General features: G+C 36.9%; 2 protein-coding genes across 3 annotated transcripts; both read right to left on the reverse strand.

Annotated features, from left to right (window-relative positions):
• Positions 1-893: 893 nt before the first annotated feature.
• Positions 894-9,639, reverse strand: LOC140539117 (stAR-related lipid transfer protein 4-like). Its single transcript, XM_072661740.1, has 6 exons — positions 9,286-9,639; positions 8,974-9,100; positions 5,681-5,730; positions 5,384-5,510; positions 4,841-4,955; positions 894-3,556 (listed from the first exon to the last, which is right to left on the reverse strand). The coding sequence occupies exons 2-6, from the start codon at positions 9,076-9,078 to the stop codon at positions 3,336-3,338; spliced, it is 618 nt and encodes a 205-aa protein (XP_072517841.1). The 5' UTR covers positions 9,079-9,100; positions 9,286-9,639; the 3' UTR covers positions 894-3,335.
• Positions 9,640-12,080: 2,441 nt separating this feature from the next.
• LOC140539218 (stAR-related lipid transfer protein 4-like) lies at positions 12,081-16,806 on the reverse strand. 2 transcript variants are annotated; one of them, XM_072661873.1, is made up of 6 exons: positions 16,749-16,806; positions 16,419-16,542; positions 15,097-15,146; positions 14,068-14,194; positions 13,236-13,350; positions 12,081-12,345 (listed from the first exon to the last, which is right to left on the reverse strand). In XM_072661873.1, the coding sequence occupies exons 1-6, from the start codon at positions 16,790-16,792 to the stop codon at positions 12,125-12,127; spliced, it is 681 nt and encodes a 226-aa protein (XP_072517974.1). In that variant the 5' UTR covers positions 16,793-16,806; the 3' UTR covers positions 12,081-12,124. The 2 variants fall into 2 exon arrangements, with proteins under 2 accessions (XP_072517974.1, XP_072517975.1); XM_072661874.1 differs by having other exon boundaries at positions 16,616-16,805.
• Positions 16,807-18,477: the final 1,671 nt, after the last annotated feature.

Raw genomic sequence — 18,477 nt, forward strand, 5'->3', positions numbered from 1 at the left:
CAGGGCCGGGGGAACTGCAGTTCTGGAGGACCAGATATCTTTGCACACCTGATTCAACTCACCTGTTAATGACCAGGTTTAGAACATGTGTTAGAGCAGACACAGCACCAAACCCCAGCCTTTGGTTCCTCACCCTTGTTTTACATCATGTGGAGTTAATAAGGTTCTTCACACTCATGCTTTAAAGAACCATCCATTGGAAGCGAACCAAAAGTGGTTCTTCTACAGCACTACACGAAGAACCCCCTCTCTAGGGTGTGGAGACAAACAAACCATCAGCCCTTGGCTTTATTTACAGGGTTTATAAGGTTTCTATGTAGCTTCAATAAAGCACTAGAGTATAGTCCATGTTGGTAAAGAGAAATAAGTGGATTTTGGCTTTTAACTTTATTAATAATTATTAATAACTAAACTTGAATTAGCTCAAAAATGTGTGATGTTTTACTGTAGGGTTTATGACTCTTGACAGTAAAGCCTGATCTTCTGCTGCCCTCTAGGAGCTAAAGATTGAACTGACAATCCACTGCAGCAAAGGCTTCTTCTAAAGTCAAGGACTGAAGTAACAGCCTCTAATCTTAAGGGAAGGCTTTACACTATATTTAGGAACATTGCTGTGAGGATTTGACTGCATTCAGCCACAAGAACAGTATCGAGGTCGGGTACTGAGGTCGAATGATTAGTTCTGGCACTCCAGCCCATGTCAAACACAGCTCTACTGCTCCACAGACCAATGCTGGAGGGCCATATACCCCTCTAGTTAATGCTTGACCTGGTGAGCTGAGGGTCATGGGTTGCTACTCCACTGTGTCTGGAGACGTTGGACAATAGAAGTTGGTTCTTGTCACGGATACAGCAGATCATAATGATGCAGTTAATATGGAAAACCCTAAAAATTTGATTTGAAGACTTTAATGTTTATAAATATATGTATATATGACGTGGATACAACCATACAGCAAATCTCAAAGCATAACAAATGGAATATTCATTAATAATAACATAGTAAATCACAATTCGTCCCTTTCTGTTCATCCCTGATCCAATACAGCGCCTGAAATTATTCTTTTCCATTGAAATAAACAACAGTATGTAGTAGAAGTAGTTGTGTAAGGTCCCTATACCTTAGGTTCAAAGATGGCGCCGCGGAGGTGGCAGCCTGTTGCAGCAGCTCCTGCTCACTTCTGAGCTTTTTCTAATTCAGGGAATACTATGTGCAATATCCCACCCCCATGTGCAATTAAGTCTTTGAGTCTTTTACTGTAAATAATATTGTTTATTGCTTTTTTTAATTCTTATCTATATTGTGTGTATATAGTGTAAATTATTTATTTATCTAAATTTTTGTAACTGAGTGTCCTGCTATCCCTTTCTGCTGTTACACTGTGAATTTCCCCACTGCGGGACTAATAAAGGACTATCTTATCTTATCTTATCTTATTTGCTTCCACAGCACTCTTCACCTTCGTTTGAGCTCAATATAATAAATCACATACATTCTGGAGCAGTTCTATTGGTCCATTCATCAAGAAACGCCACAAAGTAAAAAGACATGAATTGATTCGGACAGCGGCAGCGTGTTGATGCTAAAAATAAAGATCCGACAAAGGGTTCTTTGAGCAATACTATAGAAGAACCATTATTGGTCCCTAAAGCACCATGCTTGAAAAGTGGTATGTGAATGTGAAGGGAATTTTTTAGGTATTTTAGGGTTCTACACCAATGCACAGGTTCTTCCTAGAATCTTTGTACTAGAGAGTGGGGAACTCCAGTCCTGGAGGGCTGGGTCCTTGTATGAATAAGAAGAACCTTTTTGTAGGGTTCTACACCAATGCCAAGGTTCTTCCTAGAACTTTCTTAGCAGGGGTGGATGACTTCAGTCCTGAAGGGCTGGGTCCTTGCATGAATAAAAAGAACCTTTTTGTAGGGTTCTACACCAATGCCAAGGTTCTTCCTAGAACTTTCTTACCAGGGGTGGATGACTCCAGTCCTGGAGGGCTGGGTCCTTGCATGAATAAGAAGAACCTTTTTGTAGGGTTCTACACCAATGCCAGTGATCTTCCTAGAACATTTTCAGCAAGAGTTGCAAACTCCAGTCCTGGAGGGCTGGGTCCTTGCATGAATAAGAAGAACCTCTTTGTAGGGTTCTACACCAATGCCAAGGTTCCTCCTAGAACTTTCTTACCAGGGGTGGATGACTCCAGTCCTGGAGGGCTAGATACCTGCAAGAATATGAAGAACCTTTGTGGTGTTCTACACCAATGCCAATGATCTTCCTAGAACATTTTCATCAAGAGTTGCAAACTCCAGTCCTGGAGGGCTGGATCCTTGCATTAATGAAAGTAACCCATTTGTAGGGTTCTAAACCAATGCCAAAGTTTTTCCTAGAACTATCTCACCAAGGGTGGGAGGCTCCAGTCCTGGAGGGCTGGATTCTTGCATGCATATGTTCTACACAAATGCAAGGGTTCTTCATAAAACTCCGAAGGTTCATCCTAGACCATTTTTGAAACTAAATATAGGGAACTTCAATCCTAAAGGGCCAGATTCCTGAATCTAAGGAATGTAAGGAAATCTTTTGGAGTTCTTCACTAATGGAAGGGTAGAACCCTCCTAGAACCTTCGTACCACAGATAGGGACCTCCAGTCCTGGAAGGCCAGATTCCTGCATGTATTTTTAGAACCTTTTTGTATGGATCTACAAAAATAGCAAGGCTCTTCCTAGACCTTTTTCACCAAGGGTGGGACACTCCAGTTCTGAAGGACTGGATTGCTCCAAAAACCTTTTAGGGTTCTACACCAAGGCAATGGTTCTTCCAAGAACCTTTTTACTTAAGGTGGAGGTTTTAAGTGAACTAGATGAAGAACCCATTCTAGAGCCATCAGCACTTTGCTTCCATAATGTTCATATTCATATACAGATTTACACATGAATCACAGACAAGGTACTGAACAGTCCGAGGTGCAGTGTGTGCACAGTCTAATGCTAATGCTAATGTTAAATTGGTCCTACAAGTAACAGCTGTATTTATATTTGTTATACAGTCTAATAATGTTTATATCATATCAACAAAACATTTTGTGTCCCTTGAACTGCTAAACTTTGGCAGTTACAGTCTGTAAACTACTGACGGACCCTCGCCGTGTGGGTTCGTGTACATGTGCATGCAGTGTGTAGCTCAGGTGCTAACCTGAAGTCGACAGTGTGTTTCTGATCTAGCACCAGATAATCAGATGATCTCTATTAAAGCATGAAGTGTTCTGAGGTGTGTGTGTGTGTGTGTGTTTCATGCTATTCTGAGGTCAGTATCTGAAGTGTAGAAGTGTGTGTGTGTGTTTTATGTCTTTAGTGCTGTTCTGAGCTCGGTGTAGAAGGTGGTCAGTGAGCTGCTCATGGCGGTGTCCACAGCGCTCTGAGGTATTAATCCCCTGAGGTCAGTCTGGATGTAGCCGGTCAGGAGACTCTGGGATTCATCCACAGGAACACAGAACCAACCGCAGGGGTGATTAAACCCCCGAACACAACTCTGATTCTGCTCTTCATACGGCACACTCACACCTGAGACGAAACACACACACACACACACACACACATTAGTATGACCACCTTGTCAGGACGTGAGGCTACGTACACCAACACTGGGTAGGGTCTCCCTTTACTCTCAAAACAGCCTTAATTCTTTGTGGCATGAATTTCACAAGATGTTGGAAACATTCCTTTGAGGTTCTGGCCCTTTTTGACTTGATGGAGTCAAGTGCAATTCCTGAAGATCTTTTAGGAGCTTCCCACCGCACCCCAAAAGTGCTCTTCTGGATTCCGATGTGGTGCCTGGGAAGAACACTGAAGAACACTGTCAACTCCTAGACTTGCTTTTGTGGTGCATCATCATGCTGGAAGCTGCAGTTTGAAGATGGGTCAGTTGTGGTGATAAAAGAATGCACATGGTCAGAGATGAGTGATTGGTATTGGTATTGGTTCAGAGTGTGCCAAAAAAACATTCCCTGCACCATAACACCATCTCCACCAGCCTGGACTGTTCACACAAGGCATGTCGGGTCCATGGACTTAAGCTATTCGTGCCAAATTCTGACCCAACCATCTGTGTTCCTCAGCAGAAATCGAGAAATTGACATTCATCAGGCCAACCTACGTCTCTCCAGTCTTCAACTGTCCAGTGCTGGTGATCCTGGAGTCCTGTACTGAGCCACTGCAGCCTCAGCTTTCTGTTCCCGGCTGACAGAAGTGGTCTTCTGAACCTGATGTTGGCCTTCAGCCGTTTCAGCCCGTCTGGCTCAAGGAGGTCTTGGACGTGGGTGTTGTGCATTCTCAGATGCTTTTCTGCTCTCCACAATTGTACAGAGTGGTTATCTGAGCTACTGTAGCCTTTCTGTCAGCTCCAACCAGTCTGACCATTCTCTGGTGACCTCTCTCCTCAGACATCACGCTTTCATGTGTAGAACCTTCACTCAGTGGGTGTGTTTTCTTAATTCCACCGTTCTGTGTAAATCACCTGAGATCTTCTACTGTTGTGTTGAAGATCTCAGGAGATCAGCAGTTCCAGATACACTCGAAACGGCCTGGTTGGCATCATACCACGTTTCTGCCTGATTGTATGCTTTGCACTTCTTCCACATGATTGGTTGAACAGATAACTGCATTAACTACCAGGTGTACAGGTGTTTCTAATAAACTGCTTGGTGAGTCTAATTACGCATTTTGTAGTTGTGCGTTTGCACATTTATGTCAGCAATGGGTACAAAGTAGCTAAATGCATTCATTAGAAGGGGTGTCCACAAACATTTGGAAATATATTATATAGGTGTAAGTATATATATGTCTCACCACAGGACAGAATGCCGTCCTGGTATTCCGTGGTGTAGGAGAAATCCACAAACTCCCGAGGAGAGATGATGTTCCACAGCTGTCCCGCAGTTGTGTATTGCACCACACAACACGCCTGCAGCGCGCACACACACACACACACACACGTGTCTTTAGATCATCCAGAATGTCCATTTAATTTACAATTTAAACTAAAGTGTATGATAGTAAACATGATCTTTTATAAGACAGTATTAAAATTGACCACTATTAATTAGATTAGTTCGTTTTGTAGGCACTTCTGTTTCTTATTCAACTTTTGTGACCTTTATTACTTGTAAACCAACCATTTTGTCACAATATAAAAGTATCTTCTGTCATATATTTAATAAAAATAATGTAAAAAAAATCTTACTAAAATACACTTAATCTGAAAACCTCCCTGCTACCATATATTTAGCTGTAGATGTCTTATAGAATTCAGTTTCACATTAAACAGATCTGCTCTTCAAAAACTTTTATTACATTTTATTTAAAAAGCTTGAGATGGTTTAATAAAGTAACCTTGTCCAGCGTCTTGACAATGTCCATTGAAGTCATCAGACTGTCCCACTCTAACCTGCATGGTCCTGGACGGATATAATCCATGATCCTCTGTGGACTGTCCTTAACAATCCCCTGAACTTTAAACCTGCAGAACACAAACAGCTACTCAATCAATCCAACCTGATTTTTAATAATGTGTCATTTGCAAAGAATCCATTAATATACAAACGGATTTCAGAATATATATATATATATATATATATATATATATATATATATATATATATATATATATATTAAAGAGGGGAAACTCACAGGAAGCCATTAAACTCTGTTGATGGTTTCCTCCACGCTGTGACATTTTTCTAAAAAAGAAAGAAATGTATTATTGAGAGAACAAATAAACTACTGTTTATATTTTTGTGACACTATAATATAATACAATAATTCATGTTTATTTACAAACATGTGTCCAGTTAATGGAGCCAATGCTGCTGTAGTGTTTCTACTAAAAGTGTAGTTGAACTGAAACTAAACACTCTCACTGACCACTGACTTTATGTTTATTTGGGTTAATCTAATGTTATATAGAGTTAATTACAGGTAGACACTCTCACTGACCACTGACTTTATGATTATTTGGGTTTATTCTAATGTTATATAGAGTTAATTACAGGTAGACACTCCCACTGACTGCTGACTTTATGCTTATTTGGGTTTATTCTAATGTTATATAGAGTTAATTACAGGTAGACACTCTCACTGACCACTGACTTTATGTTTATTTGGGTTTATTCTAATGTTATATAGAGTTAATTACAGGTAGACACTCTCACTAACCACTGACTTTATGTTTATCAGGGTTTATTCTAATGTTATATAGAGTTAATTATAGGTAGACACGCTCACTGACCACTGACTTTATGTTTATTTGGGTTTATTCTAATGTTATATACAGTTAATTACAGGTAGACACTCTCACTGACCACTGACTTTATGTTTATCAGGGTTTATTCTAATGTTATATAGAGTTAATTACAGGTAGATACTCTCACTGACCACTGACTTTATGTCTATTAGGGTTTATTCTAATGTTATATAGTTTGACAGGTAGACACTCTCACTGACCACTGACTTTATGTTTATTTGGGTTTATTCTAATGTTATATAGAGTTAATTACAGGTAGACACTCTCACTGATCACTGACTTTATGTTTATTTTGGGTTTATTCTAATGTTATATAGAGTTAATTACAGGTAGACACTCTCACTGACCACTGACTTTATGTTTATTTGGGTTTATTCTAATGTTATATACAGTTAATTACAGGTAGACACTCTCACTGACCACTGACTTTATGTTTATTTGGGTTTATTCTAATGTTATATAGAGTTAATTACAGGTAGACACTCTCACTGATCACTGACTTTATGTTTATTTGGGTTTATTCTAATGTTATATAGAGTTAATTACAGGTAGACAATCTCACTGACCACTGACTTTATGTTTATTTGGGTTTATTCTAATGTTATATAGAGTTAATTACAGGTAGACACTCTCACTGACCACTGACTTTATGTTTATTTGGGTTTATTCTAATGTTATATAGAGTTAATTACAGGTAGACACTCTCACTGATCACTGACTTTATGTTTATTTGGGTTTATTCTAATGTTATATAGAGTTAATTACAGGTAGACACTCTCACTGACCACTGACTTTATGTTTATTTGGGTTTATTCTAATGTTATATAGAGTTAATTACAGGTAGACACTCTCACTGACCACTGACTTTATGTTTATTTGGGTTTATTCTAATGTTATATAGAGGTAATTACAGATAGACACTCACACTGACCACTGACTTTATGTTTATTTGGGTTTATTCCAATGTTATATAGAGTTAATTACAGGTAGACACTCTCACTGACCACTGACTTTATGTTTATTTGGGTTTATTCTAATGTTATATAGAGTTAATTACAGGTAGACACTCTCACTGACCACTGACTTTATGTTTATCAGGGTTTATTCTAATGTTATATAGAGTTAATTACAGGTAGACACTCTCACTGACCACTGACTTTATGTTTATCAGGGTTTATTCTAATGTTATATAGAGTTAATTACAGGTAGACACTCTCACTGACCACTGACTTTATGTTTATTTGGGTTTATTCTAATGTTATATAGAGTTAATTACAGGTAGACACTCTCACTGACCACTGACTTTGTTTATTAGGGTTTATTCTAATGTTATATAGAGTTAATTACAGGTAGACACTCTCACTGACCACTGACTTTATGCTTATTTGGATTTATTCTAATGTTATATAGAGTTAATTACAGGTAGACACTCTCACTGACCACTGACTTTATGCTTATTTGGGTTTATTCTAATGTTATATAGAGTTAATTACAGGTAGACACTCTCACTGACCACTGACTTTATGTTTATTTGGGTTTATTCTAATGTTATATAGAGTTAATTACAGGTAGACACTCTCACTGACCACTGACTTTATGTTTATTTGGGTTTATTCTAATGTTATATAGAGTTAATTACAGGTAGACAATCTCACTGACCACTGACTTTATGTTTATTTGGGTTTATTCTAATGTTATATAGAGTTAATTACAGGTAGATACTCTCACTGACCACTGACTTTATGTCTATTAGGGTTTATTCTAATGTTATATAGTTTGACAGGTAGACACTCTCACTAACCACTGACTTTATGTTTATCAGGGTTTATTCTAATGTTATATAGAGTTAATTACAGGTAGACACTCTCACTGACCACTGACTTTATGCTTATTTGGGTTTATTCTAATGTTATATAGAGTTAATTACAGGTAGACACTCTCACTGACCACTGACTTTATGTTTATTTGGGTTTATTCTAATGTTATATAGAGTTAATTACAGGTAGACACTCTCACTGACCACTGACATTATGCTTATTTGGGTTTATTCTAATGTTATATAGAGTTAATTACAGGTAGACACTCTCACTGACCACTGACTTTATGCTTATTTGGGTTTATTCCAATGTTATATAGAGTTAATTACAGGTAGACACTCTCACTGACCACTGACTTTATGCTTATTTGGGTTTATTCTAATGTTATATAGAGTTAATTACAGGTAGACACTCTCACTGACCACTGACTTTGTTTATTTGGGTTTATTCTAATGTTATATAGAGTTAATTACAGGTAGACACTCTCACTGACCACTGACTTTGTTTATTTGGGTTTATTCTAATGTTATATAGAGTTAATTACAGGTAGACACTCTCACTGACCACTGACTTTGTTTATTTGGGTTTATTCTAATGTTATATAGAGTTAATTACAGGTAGACACTCTCACTGACCACTGACTTTGTTTATTTGGGTTTATTCTAATGTTATATAGTTTGACAGGTATACACTCTCACTGATCACTGACTTTATGTCATATCATCATGTTTGAACTCATTGCTGATTTGGCTGCCTATATAGAACTGTACTATACAGAACACTAATATGATAGACATCAGAATTAATAGAAATAATAATAAATAGAGTAAAAATAAGTTTTGAAGAACAAACAAAATACAAACCAATTTCTTTGCCACCCTCCACTCCTCTTCTCCCAGACTGTGGTAAGACAGTAAGGTGTTTTCCAGCCTTGTTTTCAGCTCGTTTACATCAGGAAGACTCCCCATGATGATCAAGAAATACAGACCACTAAAAAAACACAGGTGCAGTCAGAGTGACCTGAGACTATACTGATCTTTAGCTCACCAAGCGACCTCACTCATTTATGTGAAATGTATACAATGTAAAATGTAATGTATAACATATCTCTTACAGACTATATGTGTATAATTCTTTAAAAAATAATCAGATTAATTCAGAACCGAGTCACTGACCTTTAACCAGTCCTTCATCAATTTACACAACATCCACCACGACCTTAGATCAGATCAAAGCGCGTCATTTAATAAAGTCCAATCTAATTTAAATAAACGAGTTATTTTGCAAACCGTACAACACCCAGCCCAGGTTTATTCATAAAATCACCCTTTATTCCTCTGATATTTGTATCGAGTCGTGTATTCATATAGTTCAGGATTAAAAAAGAGGCACGAATAACTCCTTCATTTTCCCCCAAAACACAGGAAAGCCAATCACTGCAGACATACCGCCTCCTTTGAATATTTCCTGACGCCTGATTGGTCCTTTGCCATGTGCGTTATTTAAAGGAGGGAGCCGATTGGTCAGCGCCACTCGGATGTTCTTTGGTCACTGCAGTAAAATCTGCAGTTCCCCGCCAAGACGACAGAGGGGTTTTAAACAGGAACAAATCTGACCAAAAAAATAATTTATATAATTTATTTTATATTTTTATATTTAATAAAAAACTCATGTAACGTGTCGTAAGAATAAATATGAAGCAGATGCAGGTTTACTGTCATATAGGCTTAATACTACATGGCCAAAGTGCATATATTTGTCACTGTACAAATGTATCCTCCACACACACACACACACACACACACACACACACACACGTGAACTTGGGCCAGTGAGTACACACACAGCAGCCAACTCCAGCGCCCAGGGAGCAGAGTGGGTAAAGGGCCTTGCTCAAGGGCCCAACAGTGGCAGCTTGCCAAGCCCGGGAATTGAACCCACAACCCTGTTATCAATAGCCTGGCACTCTAACCGCTGAGCCACCACTGCCCAAGTATTAATATACTGTACTATATTACATATTTGATCATGTACCTGACCGTCGCTGATACATGAGGTACATGAACAGAAAGACAGCACGAGCAGATTTGCTTTGCACTGTGTGGAGGCCCCTCTAGGGCACTACATAAGGAGCTCTTGTATAGAGACAATAAACCATTAGCACTTTCCTTCCATACATGCATCATTTACAGTGTTTCTAACGTTTCTATGCAGCTTTAATAAAGCATTATAGTCTAAGCTGATTTCTTAGTAGCTTAACCATTTCCAGTTCCCTCCAGAAGAAAGACCAGCATTCCCAGTTCCCATCCAACTACCTACTTCTAATCAGCCCTTCATTGGTAAATGAGGCGAGCTGACGATGGAATTGAACCCAAACCATTGCAAGGGTTCTTCCAAGAACCATTACACCAGCAGTGGGGACCTTCATTCCTGGAGGGCCAGATTCCTGCAGTTTTGTGCTGTTCCTACTTAAACTCACCTGATTCAACTCTCCTGTAAATTGCCAAATTTAGAAGATTTAATAGAGCAAACCAATTGAAGGTTCTTCTAGGGCTCTACATGAAGAGCCTTAGTACAGTTTGCACAATTTACACAGTTTATAACGTATATTATATAGCTTTAATAAAGCATCATAGTCCATGCAGATTAATTTCCGCTTTTAACTTCATTAATAAGTTGCTTAAGTAAGCGTGATGTGTGACGTTTTACTGGAGGGTTTATGATTGTTGACAGTAAACCACAATCTTCTACTGTCCTCTAGGAACAAAAGACTGAACTGACAACCCACTGGAACATGCTGGAACATGGCTTTGAGGATTGGACTGCAATCAGCCAGAAGAGCATTATTGAGGTCAGGTTCTAAAGTTGATTGATTAGTTCTGGAAAGAATTGGATGGAGCTCCATCACTCCAGAGAACACAGTACATCTGCTCCACAGCCCAATAGCGGAGGCCTTTATACCCCATCAGCTGACGCTTGGCCTTGGACCAGGTGACCTTAGGGTCATTGGTGGCTGCTCATTCAGTTCTATTGCCAGTGCTTTTCTATAGGCGTCATAAAACGCCTGTGTGTGTAGATGAACGCCTGTATCATTAATTAGAAGAGGTGCCTAAATACTTAGAACAACAGAAGTTGGTTCTGCAAACGATTCTAATAATGCAGTGAGACTTGTAACAGTTAAAATGGGAAACGAAGCAGACTTAATACCAGATTTCAAGACTTTACTGCTTATAAAAACACATCATGTAAATACAATCATATAGCAAATCTCAATAGGCATATCAAATGGAATTTTCATTAATATCATAATAAATCATAGTCCTACCATTTCTGTTCATCCCTGATCCGACACACAGCCTGAAATGATTCTTTTTAGTTTAAATAAACTAAATTACTTAGTAGAAGTAGTGTAAAGTCCCTATCCACCACACTCCCCACCTTAATTTTTGCAAAATATAATAAATCACATACAGACGAAATAATAAGAATTGATTCTGGAGCATTTCTATTGGTCCATTCATCAAGAAATATCACAATGTAAAGAGACATGAATTGACAGCGGCGATGTGTTAATAGTTAATAATCTGTACGAAGCTACGCTCTTAAAAATAAAGATGCCACAAAAGGTTCCTAGAACAACACTATAGAAGAGTCCATTAGAGTAGAACAATGCTAGGGTTCATCCTAGAAGCTTTACGCCAGGGGTGGGGCCCTTTTTTCTTGCATGTGTGAACAACGGAGGGCTGGATTTATGCATTTATATAAGGAACCTTAATTTTAGGGTTCTACACCAATGCAAGGGTTCTTTCTAGAAAATTTACACCAGCGGTGAGGACCTTCAATCCAGTTTTGTGCTTTTCCTGCTCAAACTCACCTGTAGATTGCCAGGTTTAGAAGAGCAGGCAAAACACAGCCCTCTGTTGCCCACCTGTTTACACTATGTGGAGGTTCTTTAAACTTTGAAAAGGTGTGTGTGTGTGTGTGTGTGTGTGTGTGTGTGTGTGTGTGTGTGTTTTATGTCTTTAGCACTGCATTAAGCTGACTGTAGAAGGTGGTCAGTGAGGTGCCCAGTGCAGCATCCACAGCGCTCTGAGGTATCAATCCCCCAAGGTCACTCTGAAGGTAGCCGGTCAGAAGACTCTGGGATTCATCCACAGGAACACAGAACCAACCACAGGGGTGATTAAACCCCAGAACACAACCCTGATTCTGCTCATCATACGGCACACTCACACCTGAGACAAAACACACACACACACACACACACCATGTGGGATATACAATCACCAAGCAAATTATATATATATATATATATATATATATATATATATTATAATGTTAAAAAAAAGTTAATAACATGATATTCAAAGACTTTTTTATGATATACAATATGTATCACAATATTTTATAAAAATATGCGAACTCTTGTGTGCCCATATGGAATGTGTGCATCAAATATATTTATGTATATTATGTAAATATATAACATACATATTAATATTATTTTATATATGTATTATGTATTAAATTGGACAACAATGTACATGTTAAATATATTTTTAAGATGACTTTTAAATGTACTTTTAATTATCATTGGCGTGTAAGAAATTGGCCAATTAAAATATATAGCTTATGTCAGGCCCTCGTAATCGCGCCCCTCCCCCCCGGGCGATCCCGGGGCACCGCCCACAGGCCCATATAGGGACTTCCGGATCTTTTGTGTTCATTTCATGTTCATGTGTTGCACCTGGGACTGGGAGCATTTAAGGAGCCTCCCAACAGAGAGTCAAGGCCGTGAATTGAACCTCCACGTGTGTCCGTGGCGTGTTCCTGTTGGCTGGTAGCTTATCCTGTTCAAGTTATCTCATATAATAATAATGTGTTTCAGTCACAACTCTCATATTTTAGCATAAAATTAGTTTAGTTTGCCAGCATTAGCAGGTTTCCCGCTCTGACAGTCAGACCCAACACATCCTGAAACATTAGACTGAGCAATGGTAGTTCAAACCAACAGACGTACAGACGTACTTCAGATTTAACAATGCATCATAACGCATTAGTTCATTGCTAGCGTCCGTCATTGAACAGGAAACGCAGGATACAGGTTAGTGTTAAAGTGTCTCACCACAGAACAGAAGGCCGTTCTGATATTCCGTGATGAAGGAGAAATCCACAAACTCCCGGGGAGAGACGATGTTCCACAGCAGTCCCGCTGTTGTGCATCGCACCACACAACAGTCCTGCAACACAAACACCCCCTTTAGTTCATCCATAACATCAGTTTTTACCATTTAAACTGAAGTGTACTAACATGGTGGTTATTTGGTATATATTATGCACAACACCACTACCTGCCAATGAGCTACCACACCATGTGGGAGGCTGGGTTTCGATTCCTGGTCTGAGTGACTAATCTGCGGTTCACCAATAAGAGTCCTATAAGAGGTAAGACTCCTAATGCTACATTGGGCCACCTCTGTAATACAAGTAACCTTGTGGCTCTGGATAAGAGCGTTAGCTTAATATCATAAAGATAAATGTGACATCTGGCGAACAGGAGCTTTTATAAGACAATATGGGATAAGTTATACAAACTGACCATTATTAGGTTTAATATTAGGTTTCTTCTACTTTTTCTTCTCCTTTCTAAATATTTTGTTATTAATTGTTAATAAACTTTCAATGATATTTTGTCGCACAATATAAAAGTATCTTCTGTCATATTTCACATTTCATGTCACATTTTCAAGTCACATTTCCTATAAATAATGTAAAAAAAAATATATATAAATAATATATATAATTAATATATAATTAAGGAAATCTAAAAACTACCATATGATACAAAAATACCATATATGCTACCATAAATGTGCTGTAGATGTCTGATAGAATTCAGTTTCACAGAAACTGAACAGAATTAGATGTAAAATCTTTCGACGGTTTAATAAAGTCACCTTGTCCAGCGTCTTGAGAATGTCCAATGAAGTCATCATAGTGTCCCACTCTAACCTGCGTGGTCCTGGCCGGATATACTCCATGATCCTCTGCGGACTGTCCTGAACAATCCCCTGAACTTTAAACCTGCAGAACACAAACAGCTACTTTGTTAAATCACAGTAACTCACACAACAAAAAAAAGACAACTCTAATAATCTGTAAAATGCAAAAAATAAATCAACTACAAATGTTTCTAACTTAAATTCTGGACATACTGCTTTATTATTTGTCATACTACTGAATATTTTATTATTATTATTATTATTATTTATTGCATTATTATTTTTTAGTTTTTCTGCACCAAATATGTCAGTATAATAACTGTTTCCATGACAGCATAGTCGAACGAGCATTGCACTGAAAACACTCTCTACAGATTATAATGATTGTAACTCTACGATTCTTTTGGGAAACTGTAAATAGAATTATCTCATGTAATGAATCACTGATATCAGTGTAGTAATATATATATATATATATTATTGTTATATTATATACTATATCCACAATACTATATCCACAATAATATATATCCACAATAATATATACACAATAATATATCCACAATACTTTATCCACAATACTATATCCACAATACTATATATATATCCACAATACTATATCCACAATAATATATCCACAATAATATATCCACAATAATATATCCACAATACTATATCCACAATACTATATATATATCCACAATACTATATCCACAATAATATATCCACAATACTATATCCACAATAATATATCCACAATACTATATCCACAATACTATATATATATCCACAATACTATATCCACAATAATATATCCACAATACTATATCCACAATAATATATCCACAATACTATATCCACAATAATATATCCACAATACTATATCCACAATACTATATATATATCCACAATAATATATCCACAATACTATATATCCACAATAAGGTTTACAGGTGGGAGAATTGGAGGAGAGGGGAAACTCACAGGAAACCGTTAAACTCTGTTGATGGTTTCCTCCACGCTGTGACATCTTTCTAAAAAAGAAAGAAATGTATTATTGAGAGAACAAATAAACTACTGTTTATATTTTTGTGACGCTATAATATAATACAATGATTCATGTTTATTTACAAACATGTGTCCAGTTAATGGAGCCAATGCTGCTGTAGTGTTTCTACTAAAAGTGTAGTTGAACTAAAACTAAACACTCTCACTGACCACTGACTTTATGTTTATTTGGGTTTATTCTAATGTTGTATAGAGTTAATTACAGGTAAACACTCTCACTGACCACTGACTTTATGTTTATTTGGGTTTATTCTAATGTTATATAGAGTTAATTACAGGTAGACACTCTCACTGACCACTGACTTTATGTTTATTTGGGTTAATCTAATGTTATATAGAGTTAATTACAGGTAGACACTCTCACTGACCACTGACTTTATGTTTATTTGGACTTATTCTAATGTTATATAGAGTTAATTACAGGTAAACACTCTCACTGACCACTGACTTTATGTTTATTTGTTTTTTATTTTTAATGTTATATAGAGTTAATTACAGGTAGACACTCTCACTGACCACTAACTTTATGTTTATTTGGGTTAATCTAATGTTATATAGAGTTAATTACAGGTAGACACTCTCACTGACCACTGACTTTATGTTTATTTGGGTTTATTCTAATGTTATATAGAGTTAATTACAGGTAAACACTCTCACTGACCACTGACTTTATGTTAATTTGTTTTTTATTTTTAATGTTATATAGAGTTAATTACAGGTAAACACTCTCACTGACCACTGACTTTATGTTTATTTGTTTTTTATTTTTAATGTTATATAGAGTTAATTACAGGTAGACACTCTCACTGATCACTGACTTTATGTTTATTTGGGTTTATTCTAATGTTATATAGAGTTAATTACAGGTAGACACTCTCACTGATCACTGACTTTATGTTTATTTGGGTTTATTCTAATGTTATATAGAGTTAATTACAGGTAGACACTCTCACTGACCACAGACTTTATGTTTATCAGGGTTTATTCTAATGTTATATAGAGTTAATTACAGGTAGACACTCTCACTGACCACTGACTTTATGTTTATTTGAGTTTATTCTAATGTTATATAGAGTTAACTACAGGTAGACACTCTCACTGACCAATGACTTTATGTGTATTTGGGTTTATATAGAGTTTTGGACTCACTGCTGTCTCTTGCTGTACTTTACAGAACACTGATATGACAGACATCAGAATTAATAGGAATGATCATAAATAACAAACAAAATACAAACCGATTTCTTTGCCAGTCTCCACTCCTCTTCTCCCAGACTGTGGTAAGACAGTAAGGTGGTTTCCAGCCTTGTTTTCAGCTCGTTTACATCAAGACTCCCCATGATGATCAAGAAATACAGACCACTAAAAAAACACAGGAGCAGTCAGAGTGACCTGAGAGTTTACTGAGCACTGAATTCATACCTGAGCGACTGACCTTCACCCAGTCTCTCACAAACCTACACACCGTCCACCACGACCGTAGATCAGACCAGATCAGACCACAGGACTGAAATATGCAGGACAGTAAGCAGCTTGTGTCCTGATCGAGATTTGAGGGATAGTCTCACCCTTTACTAAAACGCAGATTCATAAAGACTGAGCCACAACACATCCGCTCTCCACAGGTTTCCCCACATGCGTAACTGCGCTGCAGGGACCGTGGCACAATTACCAGAGAAAACGAGAAACGAGTAAATCCCTTAAACTTCCTCAAATTGAGACTTCACGATTTCAGACCGACTGTAAATATGTATTCCTTACCTACTAATTAGTTGGTTAATTTATATTTTATATTTAAGACATATTGGTCTCAAAACAACTTTTAAATATGCAGAAATACATTTATTTTATACTACAAGGCATATTTTTTTCAATTAACCTATTAATAATAAAATATATGTATTAAACTCAACGATTAATAAATGTCATGGTGACAAGCCAACTTTGACAAACACATATTACAATTTTTTATTGTCCAATCAGTTTTTTCATACCAGTTTTAATAATCAAACGAATTAAATTCAAAAAAACAATTTACATATATATAACTAAAAATATGTTATTAATATGCATTTTTTTATAGCATTTGTATTACTTAAATAAATTATCATTATACTGTATATTTTAAATCAACATTTTTAAAATCTTTATTTACGAATAGTAAATTTACTCAGGTTTAACATATATTTTGTACTATTTTTAATGACAAAAAACAGTATACAATTGACTAATTTCGTATATAAAGAATATATAAATATATGTGTGTATGAGTCAAAACTGGTTTGAGACTATGACATCAAATTATCTTTAGGTTTAATGCATTTAGATGTATGTGTATTTAATGTATTTATCTGTGCATTTTCAAGTTTGTTTAAAATCATGAAGTGTAATGATGTGTGTGTAGTAGTAGTGTGTTCACTACTGCATTTTTAATATTCCGCCCAAAACTTTAAAATAATGTATATACTGCCTGATTGGTCCTTTCCTATGCTCATCATTTAATGGAGGAAGCTGATTGGTCAGCGCCACTCTGCTGCTCTTCGGTCACTGGAGTAAAAGACAGCAGTAGTCCTACTTGCTTTACCATAAAAAAAATACATTGAAATCATAAAATTGTTTATTTAAATTACATTAAACACCAAAACAAGTCGTATCCAGCTCTATTATTTGCTTAAAAGCTTTACTAGATGTTTTTGCATTACAAAAATACTGGATTTGACTGCGTTCAGCTATAAGAGCACGATTCAGGTCATGTACTGGCACTCATTCACAGGTATTGGATGGAGCTCCATCATTCCAGAGAACCCAGTTCTACTGCTCCACAGCCCAACGCTGGACGGCTTTATACCCCTCTAGCTGACGCTCGGCCTTGGGCCTGGTGACCTTAGGGTCATGGGTGGCTGCTCCAGAGCGCTCAGGTCTACTGCCAATGCTTTTCTATAGGCCTCAGACGAACTGTGTGTTAATTACAAGCAGTGCCTGGATACTTTGAACAACTGAATCTGGTTCTAGATACATGGGTCGGTTTACTGTGTAGAAAAGATTGCAATTATTAATTGTTATTAAATTATGACTAATTACCAGATTATAAGACTTTAATGCATATGAACACACATGATGTAAATATAAGTATACAGCAAATCTCAAAGCATAACAAATGGAATATTCATTAATAATAACATAGTAAATCACAATCCTTCGCTTTCTGTCCCTCCCTGATCCGATACAGCGCCTGAAATGATTCTTTTCCATTGAAATAAACAACAGTATGTAGAAGTAGTTGTGTAAGGTCCCTAT

This window comes from Salminus brasiliensis, chromosome 18 (assembly GCF_030463535.1).
Source record: "Salminus brasiliensis chromosome 18, fSalBra1.hap2, whole genome shotgun sequence".
Taxonomy (NCBI): Eukaryota; Metazoa; Chordata; class Actinopteri; order Characiformes; family Bryconidae; genus Salminus; species Salminus brasiliensis.